The 24,036-nt window shown below is 42.1% G+C and overlaps 1 protein-coding gene across 1 annotated transcript in view; it reads right to left on the bottom strand.

The window, feature by feature from the left end:
* smg1 (SMG1 nonsense mediated mRNA decay associated PI3K related kinase) overlaps positions 1–16,834 on the bottom strand; it is a 108,171-nt gene extending 91,337 nt beyond the window's left edge. Inside the window, exons 1-9 of the mRNA XM_062964534.1 lie at positions 16,487–16,834; positions 9,559–9,722; positions 7,156–7,311; positions 6,123–6,259; positions 5,200–5,258; positions 2,889–3,102; positions 1,679–1,804; positions 1,519–1,591; positions 1,079–1,176 (exon numbers count right to left, since the gene is read on the bottom strand). Of these exons, the coding sequence (XP_062820604.1) occupies positions 1,079–1,176; positions 1,519–1,591; positions 1,679–1,804; positions 2,889–3,102; positions 5,200–5,258; positions 6,123–6,259; positions 7,156–7,311; positions 9,559–9,722; positions 16,487–16,596 (1,137 nt within the window). The 5' untranslated portion in view covers positions 16,597–16,834. The remainder of the gene's footprint in view (positions 1–1,078; positions 1,177–1,518; positions 1,592–1,678; positions 1,805–2,888; positions 3,103–5,199; positions 5,259–6,122; positions 6,260–7,155; positions 7,312–9,558; positions 9,723–16,486) is intronic.
* Positions 16,835–24,036: the final 7,202 nt, after the last annotated feature.

The raw sequence follows: 24,036 nt of genomic DNA, 5'->3' as shown, positions 1-24,036 counted from the left end.
CATACTGTTCAAAGTTGTTGTTCCACAGATATATAAACCCCACTTGCTTAGTTTCCAACAGACCTCACAACCTCTGAGGATGCCTGCCATAGATGTGGGCGAAATGTCAGGAGAGAATACTTCTGGAACATGGCCACACAGCCCAAAAGACATACAACAACCCTGTGATCCCGGCCATGAAAGCCTTCGACAACACAACAACTTTATTCTTGTATCCCGCCCCATCTCTCCAAAGGGACTCGGAAAAGCTCACATAGGGAACCAAGCCCAACAATATACAAAAATACAACAATATAAAATATAATACAATCATGACAAATTAATACATAGTTATAAAAAACACACACACACACAATCACACAATAAATACACAATCAAAGGCCGGGAGGGACATAATGGCACTTCAATCTTTGATCTTGGGGAGAGGGACTTGTATAACTGGGAGGTGACGGGGGAAATGTTATTTTTTTATATACAGTAGAGTCTCACTTATCAAAGCTAAACGGGCCAGCAGAAGCTTGGATAAGCGAATAACTTGGATAATAAGGAGGGATTAAGGAAAAGCCTATTAAACATCAAATTAGGTTATGATTTTACAAATTAAGCACCAAAACATCATGTTATACAACAAAATTGAGAGAAAAAGTAGTTCAATACACAGTAATGTTATGTTGTAATTACTGTATTTACGAATTTAGCACCAAAATATCACGATATATTGAAAACATTGACTACAAAAATGGCTTGGATTATCCAGAGGCTTGCATAAGTGAGACTCTACTGTATATATATAAATTTTTATTGAAATATTAAATAATTGAATACAACGAAAGAGTGAGAACAATATATGGTAACAAAAAGGTAAGAAAAAAAAGAAGAGAAAGAAGAAAAGAAAAAAAACCTGAAAAAACTACTACATTGAGGAAAAAAAAGAAAAAATGTTATTTTAATGTGCAACAATTTAGGCCTCGGTCACAAAATTCACTACCCCTTCCAACAACACTGCAGATCACATAATTTATATAGAAAAATTATCCTAGTCTTTTCCTAACATTTATCAAGATGAGTGTTTTATTACCTCAGCATAAGCTTCCATATCCTCTAGAAACTGACCCAGAAGCGTGGTAGAAAATGCAAGGTCAGCCACCCAAAATGGTTCCAAGCTCTGTAACCAACCTGCATAAGGGCCAGAACAATTAAAACAATTAAGACCAAAGGGTTATTTCATTTCTTTAGTTGACATAAACATTGTGAAAAACAACCTCAATGTTTTGTAAAATGTGGAGACTCAACTGCATCAACACTTTGTCCACAAAAATACTCAGCCTGAAATCAAAATTGTGCACGGTACCTATCTGAAAGCATGAAAATCACATGGAACAACAAACGAGGGAGAGATTCACATTTCTTCATCATAACGCAAGCAAAGGAGACATCATTGGAATCTTGCATCTTTTAGAAGCAAAACGAGAATATACATAGTCATCACATTAGTTATTTAATTTTTTTCAGACTTACCTGACACTTGTTGCGTCAGAGAAGGCTTCTGAGTGTGATCAATATGCCACCCAACTAATATGTCAACTGTGTCCTTGGAAAGCAATACAAATAATTAATCCACCTGTACTTGAAGATGTATCCATACTGATGTAATGACAAGAGAGACAAATGAGCTTACCCTAAAGTTTGTGCTGAATATGTGAGGATAACATCGGGACACGAGAAGGATGCACTTGACACATTTACACAGCAATTCTGGTGTATCCACATTCTCTAGAATGGACTGCAGGCTAGTCATGACGAGCTTCAGGAGAGAGAAAAAACACACACACAACTAAAAAACATATTGAGAAAAAAGCACTAAAACTCATACTTAACACAGTAAAAAAAAGATATATACTTGGTTATAATTATGTATCATTAACACAGAGAGAACTAACAAATCTGTCTAGAAATGTCTGCTGGGCTTGCAATATATATTTCTCTCTTACCCTCCCTTATCAGTGTGTTTTCTTTTGCAAAGCCTCCCTCGCTCTTAACCAAGGGAATGTTTTGAAAAGGAAAGACGCCCTTGCAAGACAGGAAGAAGAAAAATATATATCCATTAATCTTATAAAAGTATTTTCCCCCTGAAATATTTGTTAAACTCTCCTACTGATATATAGGCATTAACCCCCTGCATGCATTTACAATCCCTGTATCTATCTATATACATTAATTTTATATATGAATTTACCCCTCATATGTTTGCAGGTCTTTGCAAATCCTATATACATATAGATCCATGTCCCAGTATATGTATCCATATATATATATACAGTAGAGTCTCACCTATCCAACATAAACGGGCCGGCAGAATGTTGGATAAGCGAATATGTTGGATAATAAGGAGGCATTAAGGAAAAGCCTATTAAACATCAAATTAGGTTATGATTTTACAAATGAAGCACCAAAACATCATGTTAGACAACAAATTTGGCAGAAAAAGTAGTTCAATACGCAGTAATGCTATGTAGTAATTACTGTATTTATGAATTTAGCACCAAAATATCACGATATATTGAAAACATTGACTACAAAAATGCGTTGGATAATCCAGAACCTTGGATAAGCGAGTGTTGGATAAGTGAGACTCTACTGTATTTGAATCCAGTATTTCCAATATTTACAGGATCCTTTCAAAATCAGTTTAAATTTTATATCCGAATTCTAGTAGACTATTACAACAAATTACTGGTAGAATAAAAGGCATTTCAGAAAGAGAGTACACATTAATATTCCAAATGCAGTTATAAATCATTTCATGTTATGATTTATTTACACTATAGCATGTTCATTAAACCATCTAGCATATGAAAAGCCAAATTCATTTCAATGTGTGTCCTTACTTGCATTACAGATGAAAAGGCTTTCTTCTCTCCCACAGTCTCCAATGCTTTGTAAGTTGCACATAAATAAAGAAGCTTGACTTCATCTTTAGTGGATGAACTAAATTTGTTAAAAATCCATTTAAAGATCTTCTCTGCTTCATAGCTCAAAGAAGCACAAAGAAGGCCAAGACAGCAAGCTCCCTCCTGTCTCAGTTCCTGAAGCAATTTGCTACTGCAATGATGCAAGGGGAAAACATAAACAAATTTCAGTTACTGACAACAAACAAACAAATACATGGCTATGATCTGGCTATCCCCCTCCATTGACATTACTTTGAGAAAAATGCAGAAATACATGATATATAATAATAATAATTATCATCATCATCATCATCACACTAACAGACTACAAGCAGAGGCATAACACCATCGTTCAGATGATTCATTGGAACTTGTGCCACAAATACCATCTGCCTGCGACAAAGAACTGGTGGGATCACAAACTGGAAAAAGTTACAGAGAATAATAATAATAATAATAATAATAATAATAATAATAATAATAATAATAATAATAATAATAAAAACATGAATGAGCATGTCAAGCTACTCTGGGACTTCTGAATTCAGACAGAGTTTTGGAGCACAAGACTCCTGACCTCACCATTGTGTTAAAAAACAAAGTATGGATTGTCGATGTTGCAATCCCAGGTGACGGCAGGATTGAGGAGAAACAACTGGAAAAGCTGACACAATATGAGGATTTAAAGATCGAATTGCAAAGACTCTGGCACAAGCCAGGCAAGGGGGTCCCAGTGGTGATCGGCACATTGGGTGCAGTGCCTAAAGGCCTTGGCCTGCACTTGAACACAATCGGCGCGGACAAAATCGCCACTGGCCAGCTGCAGAAGGCCACCTGACTGGGATCTACATGCATTATTCGCTGATATGTTACACAGTCCTAGACACTTGGGAAGTGTCTGACATGGGATCCAATACAACAACCAGCAGAGTGTCTGCTGTGGACTCATCTTGTTGTGTTTAAAGTAATAATAATAATGATGATAATAATAATAATAATAAACTTTATTTGTATTCCGCCCTATCTCCCCAAGGGGACTCGGCAGATTCCAACATAAAATGGCAAACATTCAATTCCAGAGAAAAAATGCATCTGAAAATAACATTAAAACCTAACATCAAACCAAAGCCCAACATTAGTAAATCAAACCCAACCTCAATAAATAAATTAAACTAAATGTAGTCAAACGAAATTATATAATAACCTAAAATCCAAACAAACCTCCACATTAATTTACAACAGCCGACTTAAAAGAGTTCATAGTGTGAGTTGGTTATGTGGGCAGACAATGATCATTGGGCCGGCGTGGACTAGCAAGGTCCAAATACAATATATTTCTCAGCCTTGCGTCCTCAATGCAGTGTTTTGGCGATGATGCGCAGCTGCGGGTAGGGGTGACCGGCTGGTTGAGGACGCAAGCGGCAGAGTTTGGTGGGGAAGGAGTTTCCAAGCTTATTCATCGCTATGGTAAGTGCCTAGATTTGAATGGCGACTATGCTGAGAAGTGGTATTTGGGTGTGGCTTTCAACTGCATATGGTAAATGTTTTCTCCTATACTTTGTTCATTTTTAATTCCAAAACGTAATCTACTTTCTGGATAACCCTCGTCTATATGAAAGAAGACTCCTCTCTCCACCTGTGCTTCTGTTTACTTCAAAAATAATTTTCAAGTCTCAAGGAACTCCTGCATAAAAATTGTAACAGGTTGAATATCCCTTACCAAAAATAGTGGAGACTAGAATAGTGGAGACTTGTGGATTTCAGATTTTTCCGGCTTTTTGAATATTTCCATTGGCATTATGACATATTTTGAAGATGGGAATCAAGTGTAAACTTAAAATTATGTTTCATGAATACCTTATCCACAATAACCTGAAGGTAATTTTGCACACAATTTTTAAATAATTTTGTGCATGAAAGAAACTTTGTAATTGATGGGGTCATCACTACCTCAAGTCACCCTTGTGGGTGATTTTGGAGCCTTTCAGATTTCCAGATAAGGGCTATTCAATCTGTTTATCTGCCCCTCAAAAATATTGCAATTTTTTCCAATTAAATCTAAAGCATGCAGCCTCTTGGAGAAAACCAAATATCCCAGAGAGTCCTGGTTGAGAAACTCTGGCTTAAACTATATTTTGTTGTTACTGTTGCAGAGTAGATGTTATCTGATCCTCTGCCTTCCTCTCCCAGGCTGAAGATGCAATCTAACCACTTTGTGACCTCTGAAAAATCTCTCATTCCAACTTACCTTTCATTAAGCACATCATGTATAGCAGTCAGGATATTATCCAGTTGCTTAACCAGTACCTAAAACAGTCAACATATACAATTTTAGGAAAAGTGCTGTTACAGTTTAAGTTCAAGTTGCCTTATCATTAACAGTGTAATCACATGCCGCTATTCTATTTCCCCTGCATAAACCATGCAAATGAACAAAATTCGGCTGCAAGTATTACAAAACTCTAAAATCAGGACAGTAAATAAAGAACAATACTCAGAAAACAGAGGAATTCCAGACAGGAAACAATCAGGGCCAGCTAATACCTCCCAACAAAGGATTCCCCCAGGCAGTAAGCAGCCAACTTTGAAGCTGCAAGACTAATTAAGGCTAATCAAACTGGCTAATTGCAATATTCACACTTGCCTCAAACAGACAAGAAATCTTTCTCCCACCCATTGATATATAAACCCCACTTGCCTAGTTCACAGAGGAATTCCAGACAGGAAACAATCATGGCCAGCTAACACCTCCCAACAAAGGATTCCCCCCCAAGGCAAGAACCAGCAAGGCTTTGAAGCTGCAAGGCTATTCAGTGCTCATCAAGCTGGTGTTAACCTTTCCCTATGCTGTCCAAAGCTAAAAAGGATGTATTTTGGACTGGAATTTCACTTAAAAATGTATCTATTCTAACACACAAATTCAACTTAAGAGCACACCTTCATAACTTGGGGGCTGCCTGTATTGGCTTCTTCCTCTGTATTTTAAACTGGATGTGAATATATACACAATATTCCCAGATCAATTCTTCAACTGCTCCATCACTGATGACAAATCTGGGAAACTGGCATCCGTTCTCCCAAACCTCAGCACACCTTCTCTAGGCAGATCCATTTACACAACAAGAAACTCTGTATTAATCTGGTGCTAAGAGAAGACACATGATACTTCACCAGTTTGTTCTCTGGTTGCTGAATGAATTCTTTCAGTTGCTTTACAGTCGCCAGTCTTCGGTCTCTGTCATCTTCCCGAGTAATCCTCCGAAGAAGATTTGACAGTCGAGACTCATCAGAGTAAGACAATGATCGCTCTACAACAGGAGGCATTAACACGTATAAATGCTTTCCTTCTCTCCAAATATGTTTATTTTTTTTTAAAAAATAATTACTCTAAAGCAAAAAGTACACAATAGCTTTTTTAAAATCTACCTGCCATATTCTGAAATGCAAGGTGGTACATAAGATTTTTTTTAAAAAAATCACTATAAAAAGAGAAAAAAATCTAATATTTAAACACCATTAAATAAAAAAGTTTTAGCACAGATTAAAAAGTGCAGAACCAATCCATATTTCATGTTTCTTTAACAAAACTGAAGCCTGATTTGTAAGGACTTTGCTACAAGATGCTTTGCTCTGAAAGAAATCAAAATACCTTGTTACTGACCAAGAACCAATCTTATCACTAAAAGGCCACTTATTACAATAGTCCTCAGAGTTAAAGCATATTCAATTGCAGTAGAGTCTCACTTATCCAAGACTCGCTTATCCAAGCTTCTGGATTATCCAAGCCATTTTTGTAGTCAATGTTTTCAATATATCGTGATATTTTGGTGCTAAATTCGTAAATACAGTAATTACAATATAACATTACTGCATATTGATCTACTTTTTCTGTCAAATTTGTTGTATGACATGATGTTTTGGTGCTTAATTTGTAAAATCATAACCTAATTTAATGTTTAATAGGCTTTTCCTTAATCCCTCCTTATTATCCAAGATATTCGCTTATCCAAGGTTCTGCCGGCCCATTTAGCTTGGATAAGTGACACAGTAGAAACTGTGTAACTGTACCTAATATTAAGAGATTTCACAAGTCCATAAGTACTTAACAGGACTCTACTTTGGGCATGCATCCCTAGGTCCTACTGTGATAACAGGGAAATCACTGCCACCAAAACACAATTGTTCAGGACAACACAATTCTCACCCTGTGTTTTCCTCATGTCTTTTGTGATTAAAGCACGATTGCCATGCTGAGCACTGGTAAAATCAGAGTTGGTCACATTGTTAATTCTCAGCTCTTGCCCCAACGACTTCCGACCATAAGTATTTTCCCCAGATCCTCCATTGACACTGTAGCCACCTGGAAGTAAAGAGGTCGTGTTAGTTTCTCTGGGAAGCCATGTGCTGCAAATGTAGTAACACGGTGCAGACTTCAGGCCTAGGTTTGCCTACTTTGCTTTTACTAGAACACAGGGATCCACCAACTGGAGCCAGATGTAAAACTCAGGAGCTTTAAAACAAAGAATTCCAAAGCCAGGAATCTGAATATCAGCACTGAAACAGGCCCAGAGTCTTTCCAAACAAAAATCCATCATGATTTCCACCATCTCCAAAGTTTAAATTAAATAAATAAACTGTAGTACTTCACTTATGAGCTCATACACAGAGTTCATTCTACACCAGCACAGCAACCTTTTCAGAAACCTCTAAAACTAGTTCATGCTTTTGGCAAGAATCCCATCTTCATTCCTTCTCAGCATCCGAACCAAAAGTTGAACAATCCAGTTTACAAAGACTTAATATACTGTACCAGCCCACTCTTGACTTGAGCCTGTGATAATTTGCACAGAAAATGCCAGGTTATGAGACATGCAGAAAGGCATCCACCACAGGCTACACTTCTTCCACTTGGGAACCAATATTGTAAAGCAGGGGTCCCCAAACTTTTTAAACAGGGGGCCAGTTCACAGTCCCTCTGACCTTTGGAGAGCCAGACTATAGTTTCTTAAAGAACTATGAACAAATTCCCATGCACACTGCACATACCGTATATACTCAAAGATAAGCCCTTATTTATGAACTGAAAAAGCCTCCCCCGGCTTATAATCGGGTCAAGGCCAGCAACGGAGCCTGCAGGCTATTGCTTGCAATATGTGATCTATTTCTCTCTTCTCCCTTATCAGTGTGTTTTCTTTTGCAAAGCCTCCCTCACTCTTAATCAAGGGAATGTTTTGAAAAGAGAAAGACACCCTTGCAAGTCAGAAAGAAGAAAAATATATATTCATTAATCTTATGAAAGCATTTTCCCCTGAAATATTTGTTAAACTCTTCTACAGATACACACACACATATATATATTCATATCTATCTAGACATGTTTATATATATTTGTGTGTTCATTTCCCCCTGTAATATTTGCAAGCCTTATATATAGGTAAGAATATATTCATATCTATCCAGAAATCTTTTGTGATACGAAATCTAGCATATATATCTTGTTTGCTGTGTCATACTGTGTCCTTCTGTCAATAATAATAATAGTAAATAGGGTTGGAAGAGACCCCTTGGGCCATTTAGTCCAACCTCCTTCTGCCTTTGCGCACCAAAAGCACTAGCAAAGCACCCCTTAATAATTAATTAATAATTAAATAATAATTAAAATACCATTATAAACAGGCAAAGCTTTGGAAGGCGCACACCAGGCTGCATGAGCCTTCCTCGGTGGAGGAGGAGGGAGCTGCTGCCGCGGACGCCGGATAAATGGCTTCGATGGGCTGCATATGGCCCCCGGGCCTTAGTTTGGGGACCCCGGGTGTAAAGGGTCTGATAGGAACTGCTTACACAATCATCAAAGCCCTGAGACTATTTCTATGCTTAGGGGAAGTGGCCCGGGGGGGGGGGGGGGGGGTTGAAACCTAACTACAAAATGGACTCAGAACAACCTCCAGGAAGGTAGGCAAGAAGAAACACAAGCTCAACTCAACACACAAAGTCTCTTCTTCCTTCTAGATTCCTTATTTAAGCATTCATATACAAGGGACAACAAACGGGCTCAATTGGGAAACAATTTGCTTGAATTCATGTAATGTATCTCATCTTCCAATATTACAAACACCTCCTAAATATGTGATAAAAAGATTATCAAGTCCATAAAATAATAACAGCACAAACGAAATACAGTATAACATAACTGTTGTAGTACAGACAAGAGATTAACTTTCTTTTGATCTGTTTCATTTCACCCAAAGAATAAGAATGCTTATAGTTTGGATGTTTTCTACCCAGAAATTAGAAATGCTTCCAGTAAACATGCAATTATAGAGAAAACAAGACTTCTGAACAGAAGTGCTGAAAGCCTAGGTAGATAATCCACTTTTACTAAAAATCACTTAGCTAATTAGCCCATCTTTCATTCAAAAGAAAAGATATTAAGATCCTCACTTTGCTAATTCAATTACATACAACATGAACATATTACTTTAATCAGACAAAAAAATTAACAGAAGAATGCACAGCTTGATGAACAAAAGCTGATCCAGTAAAACATATTAACTACTTTGATATTGTTATGAATTTATTTTTCTCAAAGTCTGTTCTTCTCATGTACCTTTTTCTTCATTCTGTATGTCAGTGGGGACTCTGATCTCATCATGTCTATGTCGAGACACCACAGCTGAATTTGAAGGTTGTAATCCATAGGACGAAGAACTACTCCTTTCACGGGATGTGGTGTATTTTAAATTCTCTTGGTCTGTTGATGGATTGTCAGTTCTGCAAAAGGAAAAATGTTTCAGGTGCTGTACTCAAGAAATCCAATTTAGCCCTTGCTACTCCCAATAAATTTGGGAATCAACATTGGAATATTGGAATAACAACACTTTAGGAGAGTTAAATACTCTAAAGGCACCAGATCTTAGAAGCTAAGCATGGTCAATCCTAGTTAGTACTTGTATGAGAGACTGTCAACAAATACCGAGTTTTTAGGCAGCTTTTCAGATGAAGGAAATGGCAAATCAGTTCCCTACCCAAGAAAAGCAAGCCTATGAAATTCAAGGAATTGCCATAAGTCAACAGGTAATCTGAAGGCACATGCACGCACCATCATTGAATAACAACAGGGAAGTCTTTCCAATGTGTGCAGTCCACCACTCACAAGAGCTTTATATATGCTGATGACCTTGGCCTAACAACACAAGCAAAAGTCTTTGAAACAGTCAAAATCCAACTTACTAATGCCTTGAAAGATCTCTCCAGCTACTACAAAGAGAACCACCTGAAGCCTAACCCTGACAAGACACAAGTGTGTGCTTTCCACCTATGTAACCATGAGGCCAATAGGAAATTAAAAGTTACCTGGGAAGGCCAAGAGCTCGAACACTGTTTCCATCCTAAATATCTTGGTGCCACCTTAGATCGAACACGAACATATAGGAAACACTGCATTAACACCAAGCACAAAGTAGCTGCAGGCAATAGATCCCGTGGAAACTTACTGGAAGCGCATGGGGTGCAGACCCAAAATTACTAAGGATGATTTTAATGACTGTTTTATTTATGCTGATGTTTTTATTGTTGGGATAATTGTGTTATTGTTTTGTTATTGTTATTATATTATTGTATCGGGCAAGGCCCCATGTAAGCCGCCCCGAGTCTCTTCGGGGAGATGGGGCAGGGTATAAAAATAAAGTTATTATTATTATTATGGCCTTGTCTTCCTCAACTGCTAAGTATGACTGTCCTGTTTGGCACAAGTCTGCCCATGCAAAGCAGGTGGACAAAGCATTGAACGAAACATGCAGAATAATCACAGGATGTCTCAGACCTACACCTGTTGATAAACTCTACAACCTAGCTGGCATTGCCCCCCCCCCCCCCCGATGTGTGACAGGAAGTTACTGCTAACTGTGAGAGAAATAAGGTTGAACACTGTGAAAGCTATCCACTGCATGGTTATCAGCCTCCTCCCAGTAAACTCAAATCAAGGAAAAGCTTTATGGGAACCATCACTCCTCTTAACATTCCCCCAGCAAGAGCACAAGTATCCCTCTGGGCAGCTAAACCAGGCAATCCCAACTGGATGGCCCCCCACGAGGATCTTCTCCAGGGGCAAACCAAGAGTGGCCAACTTGGAAGTCCCTGAACAGACTCAGAAGTGGAGTGGGCAGATCAAAAGACAACTTGGCAAAATGGCACTACCTAAAACAATCCTCCACCTTATGCGACCGTGGAGCAACTCCGCATCTGTATGCTTGTCTGCAATGCCCTGCCTCATGTACAGAGGAAGAATTGTTTGAGGCTACAGACAATGTGGTCGCTGTTGCCCATTTTTGGTCAAAAGATATTTAGCTGCTTGTGCTCTTTCTATTTTTATCCGTTTTATACTAATTTATGCAATGCTTTTGATACAAAATAAATAAAGCCTATCATATTAGAACAGGTGACCATCTGACATAACGACTAAACACTGACAGATGCAAACACACATCATTTAGGTTGAGAATTCAGCATTCAAGACAAGCCTATATTTCTGCTAGGTGACAAGATGACCAAGCATCTAGGCCAGTGGTTCTCAACCTGTGGGTCCCCAGGTGTTTTGGCCTACAACTCCCAGAAATCCCAGCCAGTTTACCAGCTGTTAGGATTTCTGGGAGTTGAAGGCCAAAACATCTGGGGACCCACAGATTGAGAACTGATCTAGGCTTTTAGACCCCCCGAATAGATGCCAAAGGTATAATACAGCGTAACTAAAAACCTTTTAAGGCTTCCTTTTTAATTCTTACTTTGTAGTAAGGTTTCCTTGCTAGCACTCTCCAAACACAAGCACAGCCTATGTTTCTACAAACAACTTTTTAACTATTACAGTAGAGTCTCACTTATCCAATATGCTATGTAGTAATGCTATGTAGCAATTACAGTATTTATGAATTTAGCACCAAAATATCACGATGTATTGAAAATATTGACTACAAAAATGCATTGGATAATCCAGAATGTTGGATAAGCGAATGTTGGATAAGTGAGACTCTACTGTATTTCAAACTGGGACTACAAGAATCCTAGTAACTCCCATAGTGATGTGATCAAAACACACCGTAAGTGGTAACAATTCTACAAAACACTCAAATGTAACAAACAGAGAGACGACAGAATTTCTTAGCACATTCTATAAAATAATGTACTGAAGAACAGATATCACAATTAAACAAAGTGCATTGCAACTCCACCAAAGTAACATATTCGAGCTCTATCTCAAGTCCTGATTTAATATTTCAAGCATCTAACACTGGTATCATCTCTCTTGTGTAAAACAAACCTTTCAAGTACCCAGAAGACAAGCAAATTAAAAGAGCAACAGTCTCAGAACATCAATCCCTATGATAGATAGATTCAAAGTAAAATATATGCATTGAATCCCTCTATAACAAGGGATTAAAGACAACTATCTGCCAAGTGCCTTCTCCAAACATATGGGCAATATCCAATCATTCCACAAGATGCAAGTCTATTACAATGTAAGAATTAAACACCCAAACAAAGGGTCAATGCTAGTGTATGTATTGCAATACAACTAGAATGATGTCAACATATAACAACAAGTAATGAAAATATCCAAGCAAAAACAAAGCAAGAGTTTATTTTCTGGACTAGACATTAAGAAACTACAACCACATATTCACAGCATTGTTGAATATTTCATTTAGCATCAAATGAACTGAGCCACAATATTACTGAGATGTTTTGCTCTATCCATCATGCAGATTGTCAACATAGTACACTGAGGTCCATTCTGCCTTTATTTGATATGATGAAAAAGAAATATCGTGTACACAGCATAGAGGGCACACTTACTATACAACAATGGAGGAGGAAAAAGAAAAACTAAAATTGAATAAGCTCCATAAGCTCTATGAAATAAACATTTGCTAAAATCTATTAAATTAAAAATCTCATATTTTTCAGATCCATGCTTTACTTTTCACAGGACTTAACTTAGTTTGCCAACTTGCCAGTCTGTTACTCAATGTCAACGCAACCTACCACATATCCTGTCTAGTTAGAAGTTTAACAGAAACACTGCAATACAGTACAAGTGTAACATGCAATGTCTTGTTTCAGAAGCAAGAGAAAGAAATAGAAGAACCAAATGAAACAGCAGAGCATGTATAAGAGGAAATCTCCCCTCCCATGTCACAACTATATCACTTTCCTGGTTTAACACTCCTTCCCAGCCTTTACTTCATTTTTACTGAGGACCTTGTGGCCCTTCTTTCAAATCTTGAATTCCAGTTCCCTTCAGTCCTACACAACCTAATCAATAGTGAAACATATTTTACTGGTTTCACATCAAACTATGGTTTAGCCTATCAGGAACTAAAACTACTAGAAGTGGTGTGAAAATGGAGACAGGAAAGTCAGAACCAGATCCTGTTGGCCAGAATAACTATACTGCTGCAGATGGAAGGATAGGAAGTTTTCTTAAAAAGTAACAATGCCAGTGGTGTTACCAGTTTGGGAAGAGAAAGCACTTGGACCCAAATGCCTGTTTCCACAGAGATCCCCAAAGCTTAAAAACTTATGAAAAATCATCCCACACATGGGTGATCTCAAAGGCAAACTTTGCAGAACACATTTAGCTTTTAGGACTCGAAATGAAGTAATTTCAGTAAATTCACTGGTGACAAAACAGCTTCTTCCGACCCTTTGCTGTGCATGTGTAAAAAAGAGCCATCAAGCCAGTGCAATGCAATGTTATCATTCTAGGAGGATTCAAATCTCATAATTCTAAGAATCTGATTACAGTAGAGTCTCACTTATCCAACACTCGCTTATCCAACGTTCTGGATTATCCAACGCATTTTTGTAGTCAATGCTTTCAATATATCGTGATATTTTGGTGCTAAATTCATAAATACAGTAATTACTACATAGCATTACTGCATACTGAACTACTTTTTCTGCCAAATTTGTTGTCTAACATGATGTTTTGGTGCTTCATTTGTAAAATCATAACTTAATTTGATGTTGAATAGGCTTATCCTTAATCCCTCCTTATTATCCAACATATTCGCTTATCCAACATTCCGCCGGCCCGTTTATGTTGGATAAGTGAGACTCTACTGTATTACTTGAATGTCTCCTTCATGGATCTGTTTACTGTTTACATGGATCTACCACTTTTACTTTCTATTTTAGTGAGCATCAAGAGTTGCTTACTATTTCATACCCATTCTCATTTCCTGATACAAATGTCCTTAAAGCTCCATAATTTTCTGTTTTCTATAGCTTGCTACTCTCATGCCTGCAATCCTGTTGTATGGTCATATAGAGTCCTGATGAAATACAATATGCGCTTCAAATAGGTGGAATTCTAAAATGCCCCCAAATGCTGCAAAAAGACCAACAGCCCTCTAGCAGTTAAGAGAGCACAACTGAATACAGGAGCAAAAAATAACTGGACACTTTTTTCTATTTTTTAGATTTGGGGAGTAAAAATGGGAGGTGAATATCTATGATAATGCAGGGTGCAATGAGACCAATCAACCTGGCAGCTGCCCAAATTTGGTTTTACAAAACTGAGCAACCTTGCATAACTTGTTGATCAGTCTTGCTATAAATGATATGTGTATATCTAGATATATGTATCTAGAAGCTGCCAAAGTGGCAAAGGCTGGAGGGTATAGTTAATTTGACTCTTTGCTCAGAGATTTTTATGCCTATACTTTATTCATATTCATATTCGCTCCTTATTATCCAACATATTTGCTTATCCAACGTTCTGCTGGCCCATTTATGTTGGATAATTTATTTATTTATTTACAGTATTTATATTCTGTGAGACTCTACTGTATGAAGAAATTGTGGCATTGAATGTTTGCTGTTTATATGTATGTTAACCGCCCTGAGTCCCTTTGGGGAGAGAGGGCGGTCTAGAAATAAATTATTATTATTATTAACGAATTTGCAGCACTGTTATCTTGAGTTTACAACTTTTATAATGTGCACTTTACTTAGTCTATTATCATAACCTCGCTGCTTTTAATTCCATGTTTTATCAGTGTGTGTTTTTAAATTTCTATAGATTAATGTTTAAAGTTTTATAATTTGTGTATGTTTTTTGTTTATTGATGTATTGTATATTGTTACTTGGAGCCTTCTTTCGGTCAGCAAGTTCAGCAGCGCAGCAGTTTAATCAGCTGCACCATCAGGGCTCCCATTGGGGAGATAGGGTGGTATATAAATAAAGTGTTATTATTATTAATATTATTAGTATTATTTACACACTGGTGGCACAGTGTGTAAAAGTGTTGAGCTGCTGAACTTGCGGACCAAAAGGTCCCAGGTTCAAACCCGGGGAGCGGAATGAGCGCCCGCTGTTAGCCCCAGCTCCTGCCAACCTAGCAGTTCGAAAACATGCCAATGTGAGTAGATCAATAGGTACTGCTCCGGCGGGAAGGTAACGGCGCTCCATGCAGTCATGCCAATGGCCACATGACCTTGGAGGTGTCTACGGACAACGCCGGCTCTTCGGCTTAGAAATGGAGATGAACACCAACCCCCAGAGTCGGACACGACTGGATTTAACATCAGGGGAAAACCTTTACCTTACTTAGTCTATTATCATAACCTCGCTGCTTTTAGTTCCATGTTTTATCAGTGTTTTTTTTTTAAAAAATTTCTATAGGTTAATGTTTAAAATTTTACAATTTGTGTATGTTTTTTGTTTATTGATGTATTGAATATTGTATATTGTTTTTATCTGGTATTATCTGTAAGCCGTCGTGAGTCCCCTTAGGGGGAGATGGAGGCGGGGTATAAATAAACTTATTACAGTAGAGTCTCACTAATCCAAGCCTCTGGATAATCCAAGCCATTTTTGTAGTCAATGTTTTCAATATATCATGATATTTTGGTGCTAAATTCGTAAATACAGTAATTACAACATAACATTACTGCATATTGAACTACTTTTTCTGTCAAATGTGTTGTATAACATGATGTTTTGGTGCTTAATTTGTAAAACCATAACCTAATTGGATGTTTAATAGGCTTTTCCTTAATGCCTCCTTATTATCCAACATATTCACTTATCCAACGTTCTGCCAGCCCGCTTATGTTGGATAAGCGAGACTCTACTGTATTATTATTATGTGCACTTTACTTAGTCTATTATCATAACCTCGGTGCTTTTAATTCCATGTTTTATCAGTGTGTGTTTTTTTTTATTTCTATAGGTTAATGTTTAAATTTTTATAATTTTGTGTATGCTTTTTGTTTATTGATGTATTATATATTGTATATTGTTTTTATCTGGTATTATCTGTAAGCCGCCGCGAGTCCCCTTCGGGGGAGATGGAGGCGGGGTATAAATAAACATTATTATTATTATTATTATTATTATTATCACTACGACTATGGGCCTGCCTGGCGGTGGCGAAGGCGGCCCTGGAGGCACTAGGCCCCGAGTGGGCGAGGCGAGGCTTCCTTCTTTCCTGCCTTGAGGCCCAAGCCAGGCCCACCCGCGCCCTCGGGCCCACCTGCTTTGCCAGTCATTCCAGCTCCGCGGGGGGTGGTGGTAGTGCGGCTGGGTCTGCGCCTGCGTCCTGGTGCCGGTGCTCAGCCGAGGCCCCGGGGCTCTGCGGCTCATTCCCTTGCCCGAGACGGCATGGCCGGCCGGGGGTCGCGAGGCTGGGCGCTCGGCAGGTAGGCCTCTCTTCCTCTTCCTGCTGCTGCCTCTTCCTCACGCGGAAGGAGAGCACGGAGTGGCGAGGCGCGGCAAGGGAGGGCCGGGGCGACGGGCGCGGACTAGGCCCCGCCTGCGTCTGGCTCCAGTCAGGCTGAGGGAAGCAGGCCGCGCGGCATGCCGGGAAGGCAGGCCCCAGCCGGAATGGGCGGAGATGGCTGCGCCCCCGCCGCGGAGCATCACGGGAGGAGCCCTTCGCGAAGCCTCCTCCAGGGGGAGCCCGCGAGGCAGGCTTCTGGGCATGCGCAGACGCTCGCCACCATCTCTTTCTTTCGCTGAAGAGACAGGCATCGACGCCTCCTCCAGGGGGAGCCCGCGAGGCAGGCTTCTGGGCATGCGCAGACGCTCGCCACCATCTCTTTTTCTTTCGCTGAAGAGACAGGCATCGACGCCTCCTCCAGGGGAGCCCGCGAGGCAGGCTTCTGGGCATGCGCAGACGCTCGCCACCATCTCTTTTTCTTTCGCTAAAGAGACAGTAATCGTAGCCTCCTCCGGGGGAGCTCGCGAGGCAGGCTTCTGGGCATGCGCAGACACTCACCACCATATCTTTATCATTAATTCCGCCTCCGGGAGCCCGCTTTTGCGCATGCGCAGACCCTCGCCACCATATCTTTATCATTAATGCCTCCTCCGGGAGCCCGCTTTTGCGCATGCGCAGACACTCGCCACCATATCTTTTTCTTTCGCTAAAAGAGACAGGCATCGAAGCCTCCTCCAGGGGGAGCTCGCGACGCAGGCTTCTGCGCATGCGCCACCCTATCGCTGAAGACACAGCCATCGAGGGCTTCTCCAGGGGTAGCCCTCAAGGCAGGCTTTTGCGCATGCGTAGTTAATCGCCACCATATCTTTTTCTTTCGCTGAAGAGACAGGCATCGATGCCTCCTCTAGGGGGAGCGCGTGGGCCAGGCTTCTGGGCATGCGCAGACCCTCGCCACCATATCTTTCGCTGGACATAGCCATCGAGGCCTCCTCCGGGGAGCCCGTTTTTGCGCATGCGCAGACCCTCGCCACCATATCTTTATCATTAATTCCTCCTCCGGGGAACCCGCTTTTGCGCATGCGCAGACACTCGCCACCATATCTTTTTCTTTCGCTAAAAGAGACAGGCATCGAAACCTCCTCCAAGGGGGAGCTCGCGAGGCAGGGTTCTGCGCATGCGCAACCCTATAGCTGAAGACAGCCATCGAGGGCTCCTCCAGGGGTAGCCCTCAAGGCAGGCTTTCGTGCATGCGCAGTTACTCGCCACCATATCTTTTTCTTTATCATCGAAGCCTCCTCCAGGGGGAGCGCGCGAGGCTGACTTCTGGGCATGCGCAGACTCTCGCCACCATATCTTTCGCTGGACACAGCCATCGAGGCCTCCTCCGGGGAGGCCGCTTTTGCGCATGCGCAGACTCTCGCCACCATATCTCGCTGGACATAGCCATCGAGGCCTCCTCCGGGAGCCCGCTTTTGCGCATGCGCAGACACTCGCCACTATCTCATCAATTCCCTCTCCACGGAGCCCGCTTTTGCGCATGCGCAGACACTCACCACCATATCTTTCTCTTCAGACATCCTCCAGGGGGAGCCCGCGAGGTATGCTTCTGGGCATGCGCAGCTGGAGCCACCTTGCCATTGAATCCGAGGCCAACATGATAATAATCCTGTAATACAATATAATACTAATAATACATATAAGATATAATATTATATACCACATGTAATATTAATAATAATATTATAATATTACAATATATTAATAATAATAATAATATTACAATATATTGATATAGTACAATATAGTAATTTAATGCCAGTATTGTGCTATACTAATAATATAATATAATAATGTAAATTTAATTTGTAAGCCGCTCAGAGTGAGAAGGGCGGGATATAAATGTATTAAATAAATAAATAAATAAATAAACATGGGCCATCCAGTCCAACCTCCTTTATTCTGCCATGCAGGAAAAGCACAATCAAAGCACCCCTGACAGATGGCCAACCAGCCTCTGTTTCAAAGCTTCCAAGGAAGGAGCTTCCACCAGGCTCGGAGGCAGAGAGTTCCGCTGCTGAACGGCTCATACAGTTGAGTGTTTGCTTGGCGTAGGCAACTACAAAGCCTGGCTGTTGTTGCCTGGAGGCGGTCTCTGCTCGAGGAGTGTTCACTGGGACTTGATTGCTTGTTGCCTGGAGTTCCCCTTTTATTTACTCTCTTGATTTCGGTGTCTTTTTAAAACACTGGCAACCAGATTTTGTTCCCATGGCCTATCCCATTAAGATGCCTTGTTTAAAAATAAATATGGACCCCAAATACTTCCTTCTAGGGATGCTAGAAATAGAGAAAGATAAAAATAAGGAGATATTATTTAATGATCTGGTTACCAAGACTGGGATGGGCGGAGTTACAGGCTCTGAGATAGGGCTGAGCTTCTATCCCTGTCCTGCAGCGCCTGCCGGGACACAGGGGGCGTGGCTAGAGGAGGGGGCGGGGCCTCTATACTCCGCGCCCGTGTTCTAACAAGCACCACAGGGGAGGTATATAGAGGCTCTTGGGAAGAGGCCCCGCCCCTAGCCCCGCCCATTAGTTCAAAAAGGCCTCTCAGGAGAAATACAGAGGCTCAGCCCTGTCTCAGGCTCTTGAGAAGAGGCCCCGCCCCCACCCCTAGCCCCGCCCTTTAGTCCAAAAAGGCCTCTCAGGAGAAATACAGAGGCTCAGCCCTGTCTCAGGCTCTTGGGAAGAGGCCCCGCCCCCACCCCTAGCCCCGCCCTTTAGTCCTAAAAGGCGTCTCAGGAGAAATACAGAGGCTCAGCCCTGTCTCAGGCTCTTGAGAAGAGGCCCCGCCCCCACCCCTAGCCCCGCCCATTAGTCCAAAAAGGCCTCTCAGGAGAAATACAGAGGCTCAGCCCTGTCTCAGGCTCTTGAGAAGAGGCCCCGCCCCCACCCCTAGCCCCGCCCTTTAGTCCAAAAAGGCCTCTCAGGAGAAATACAGAGGCTCAGCCCTGTCTCAGGCTCTTGGGAAGAGGCCCCGCCCCCACCCCTAGCCCCGCCCTTTAGTCCTAAAAGGCGTCTCAGGAGAAATACAGAGGCTCAGCCCTGTCTCAGGCTCTTGAGAAGAGGTCCCGCCCCCACCCCTAGCCCCGCCCATTAGTCCAAAAAGGCCTCTCAGGAGAAATACAGAGGCTCAGCCCTGTCTCAGGCTCTTGAGAAGAGGCCCCGCCCCCACCCCTAGCCCCGCCCATTAGTCCAAAAAGGCCTCTCAGGAGAAATACAGAGGCTCAGCCCTGTCTCAGGCTCTTCAGAAGAGGCCCCGCCCCCACCCCTAGCCCCGCCCTTTAGTCCAAAAAGGCCTCTCAGGAGAAATACAGAGGCTCAGCCCTGTCTCAGGCTCTTGGGAAGAGGCCCCACCCCCACCCCTAGCCCCGCCCTTTAGTCCAAAAAGGCCTCTCAGGAGAAATACAGAGGCTCAGCCCTGTCTCAGGCTCTTGAGAAGAGGCCCCGCCCCCACCCCTAGCCCCGCCCTTTAGTCCAAAAAGGCCTCTCAGGAGAAATACAGAGGCTCAGCCCTGTCTCAGGCTCTTCAGAAGAGGCCCCGCCCCCACCCCTAGCCCCGCCCTTTAGTCCAAAAAGGCCTCTCAGGAGAAATACAGAGGCTCAGCCCTGTCTCAGGCTCTTCAGAAGAGGCCCCGCCCCCACCCCTAGCCCCGCCCTTTAGTCCAAAAAGGCCTCTCAGGAGAAATACAGAGGCTCAGCCCTGTCTCAGGCTCTTCAGAAGAGGCCCCGCCCCCACCCCTAGCCCCGCCCTTTAGTCCAAAAAGGCCTCTCAGGAGAAATACAGAGGCTCAGCCCTGTCTCAGGCTCTTGAGAAGAGGCCCCACCCCCACCCCTAGCCCCGCCCTTTAGTCCAAAAAGGCCTCTCAGGAGAAATACAGAGGCTCAGCCCTGTCTCAGGCTCTTCAGAAGAGGCCCCGCCCCCACCCCTAGCCCCGCCCTTTAGTCCAAAAAGGCCTCTCAGGAGAAATACAGAGGCTCAGCCCTGTCTCAGGCTCTTGAGAAGAGGCCCCGCCCCCACCCCTAGCCCCGCCCTTTAGTCCAAAAAGGCCTCTCAGGAGAAATACAGAGGCTCAGCCCTGTCTCAGGCTCTTCAGAAGAGGCCCCGCCCCCACCCCTAGCCCCGCCCTTTAGTCCAAAAAGGCCTCTCAGGAGAAATACAGAGGCTCAGCCCTGTCTCAGGCTCTTCAGAAGAGGCCCCGCCCCCACCCCTAGCCCCGCCCTTTAGTCCAAAAAGGCCTCTCAGGAGAAATACAGAGGCTCAGCCCTGTCTCAGGCTCTTGAGAAGAGGCCCCACCCCCACCCCTAGCCCCGCCCTTTAGTCCAAAAAGGCCTCTCAGGAGAAATACAGAGGCTCAGCCCTGTCTCAGGCTCTTCAGAAGAGGCCCCGCCCCCACCCCTAGCCCCGCCCTTTAGTCCAAAAAGGCCTCTCAGGAGAAATACAGAGGCTCAGCCCTGTCTCAGGCTCTTGAGAAGAGGCCCCACCCCCACCCCTAGCCCCGCCCTTTAGTCCAAAAAGGCCTCTCAGGAGAAATACAGAGGCTCAGCCCTGTCTCAGGCTCTTCAGAAGAGGCCCCGCCCCCACCCCTAGCCCCGCCCTTTAGTCCAAAAAGGCCTCTCAGGAGAAATACAGAGGCTCAGCCCTGTCTCAGGCTCTTGGGAAGAGGCCCCGCCCCCACCCCTAGCCCCGCCCTTTAGTCCAAAAAGGCCTCTCAGGAGAAATACAGAGGCTCAGCCCTGTCTCAGGCTCTTGGGAAGAGGCCCCGCCCCCACCCCTAGCCCCGCCCTTTAGTCCTAAAAGCTGAAGTATTTTGGCCACATCATGAGGAGACAGGAAAGCTTGGAGTGCTTTGGATCCGTGGATACAGAATCTGTGGATATGGAAGTCTGACTTTTTTTTACCTTCTGTTCCTATATCTACCAGCAGATGGCTGCATTTCCCCACAGAGATATAAAACGTAGACGTGACCTTGCAAAACACTTTTCCCCATAATATATATAGTAGAGTCTCACTTATCCAAGCTAAACGGTCCGGCAGAACCTTGGATAAGCAATTATCTTGGATAATAAGGAGGGATTAAGGAAAAGCCTATTAAACATCAAATTAGGTTATGATTTTGCAAATTAAGCACCAAAACATCATGTTATACAACAAATTTGACAGAAAAAGTAGTTCAATACGTAGTAATGCTATGTAGTAATTACTGTATTTACGAATTTAGCACCAAAATATCACGATGTATTGAAAACATTGACAACAAAAGTGCATTGGATAATCCAGAATGTTGGATCAGCGAGGCTTGGATAAGTGAGACTCTACTGTACATACAATATATTATATTATTAGTACAGTGCAATAAAAGCACTATATAAACATTATATATTATATTGTACTATACGACTATATTGCAATATTATTAGTAATACTAGATGTAATATAAATATACAATTATAATAGTGTATTATTATTGTTATTACATTGTATTACATCATAATATTACCAATATTTATGATAATAATATAAGCGAGTCTTGGATAAGTGAGGCTCTCCTGTACACAGGTAATATTAAGTATTTCAGTTTTGGTTTTGATGTACAGTAGAGTCTCAGTTATCCAAGCCTCGCTTATCCAAGGTTCTGGATTATCCAACGCATTTTTGCAGTCAATGTTTTCAAAACATCGTGATATTTTAGTGCTAAATTCGTAAATACAGTAATTACTACATAGCATTACTGCATATTGTACTACCTTTTGTGTCAAATTTGTTGTATAACATGATGTTTTGGTGCTTAATTTGTAAAATCAAAACCTAATTTGATGTTTAATAGGCTTTTCCTTAATCCCTCCTTATTATACAACATATTCGCTTATCCAAGCTTCTGCCGGCCCGTTTAGCTTGGATAAGTGAGACTCTACTGTACTTGCAAATGGCTGCCGCAACATGTGCGTAGAAAACAAAGAATATATTCCTTTGGCTTATCTAAAACTGACCAATGGCTGAGGATCTTCCTCACCTTCAATGGGTCCCGTACCATGCAAATGGCCATCGCAACATGTGCACACTTAACAAAGAATATATACCTTTGGCATATCTAAAACTGACCAATGGCTGAGGATCTTCCTCACCTTCAATGGGTCCCGTACCATGCAAATGGCCATTGCAACATGTGCACACTTAACAAAGAATATATACCTTTGGCATATCTAAAACTGACCAATGGCTGAGGATCTTCCTCACCTTCCACACCCACTTGGCATAAGTGATACCTGTGACTTCACTTGTTGATTTCAAGCTAACTTTTGGTCTTGGAACTTTCTGGAGAAAGGCACCAGTCAATAGGCTGTTGGGGATGGTGGGAGTTGAAGTCCAAAACACCAAGATGGCCGAAGTTTGCCAGTACCTGCTAGCCATCTCCCAGGGAGCGAGCTTTTTGCTCCCAAACAAGTTGCACGAGTCAAGAGGTGGCTGCTAAGCAACTGAGCCCAGGAGAGAAGTCCATTTAGAGAGGACGCTAAAAATATACCTGGTGATGGACACATGAGTCATCCCAAAAAACGGGGAAATGGGCAGCAGGGTGATGAGGATCCTTTTCTAGATCTGCACATGATTTGTATCAGTACCTTAAAAACTACTCCATGGAGCTTACTGTTTTGTAGACCAAAACACTGACATCATTGGATGAGGAATCTGTGCCCGAGAAGGAGAAAATCAGACCTCTTCTACACTGCCATATAAAATACTAGCTGTGCCCGGCCACGCGTTGCTGTGGCGAAGTCTGGTGGTATTGGAAATAAAGTCTTGAGGAATTGGTGGTAGTTACGGTAAAGGGTCAAGGTTTTCTCCTGACATTAAGTCCATTATAAATGGGTTATATAGCTGTGTGGAAGGGCCTTGAGTCTATACTGCCATATAATCCAGTGCAAATCAGATAATCTGTATGTTATAGGCAGTGTGGAAGAGGCCTAAGTGAGGCCTAACTCTGCCTGTCCCCTGGGCTGAGTGGGTTGCTAGGAGACCAAGTGGGCAGAGCATAGCTTTCTAACTGGCAGCAATTGGATAAAAACAATTATTCCTCTCCCTCTAATTTGGACTTTATTTTTCTTTTCTTTTTGTTGTATGAACGTAGAGGCATGGATGAGGTTGTGCTGCCAAGTTTAGTGTTTGTGGGATGTGTAGTTTTGTTGTTTTGTCCTAGGCCGAAATTTCATTACCCTTTTATATATAGAGACTAGCTGTGGCCGGCCACGTGTTGCTGTGGCATTGTCCGGTGGTGTTGGTGAGAACTTGTTGAGGCTGGATGACCATCTGT

The sequence above is a fragment of the Anolis carolinensis genome, unplaced genomic scaffold, assembly GCF_035594765.1.
Source record: "Anolis carolinensis isolate JA03-04 unplaced genomic scaffold, rAnoCar3.1.pri scaffold_13, whole genome shotgun sequence".
NCBI lineage: Eukaryota > Metazoa > Chordata > Lepidosauria > Squamata > Dactyloidae > Anolis > Anolis carolinensis.
Note: the sequence above shows the minus strand (reverse complement) of the source record. Positions and strands in the feature narration are given on the sequence as shown.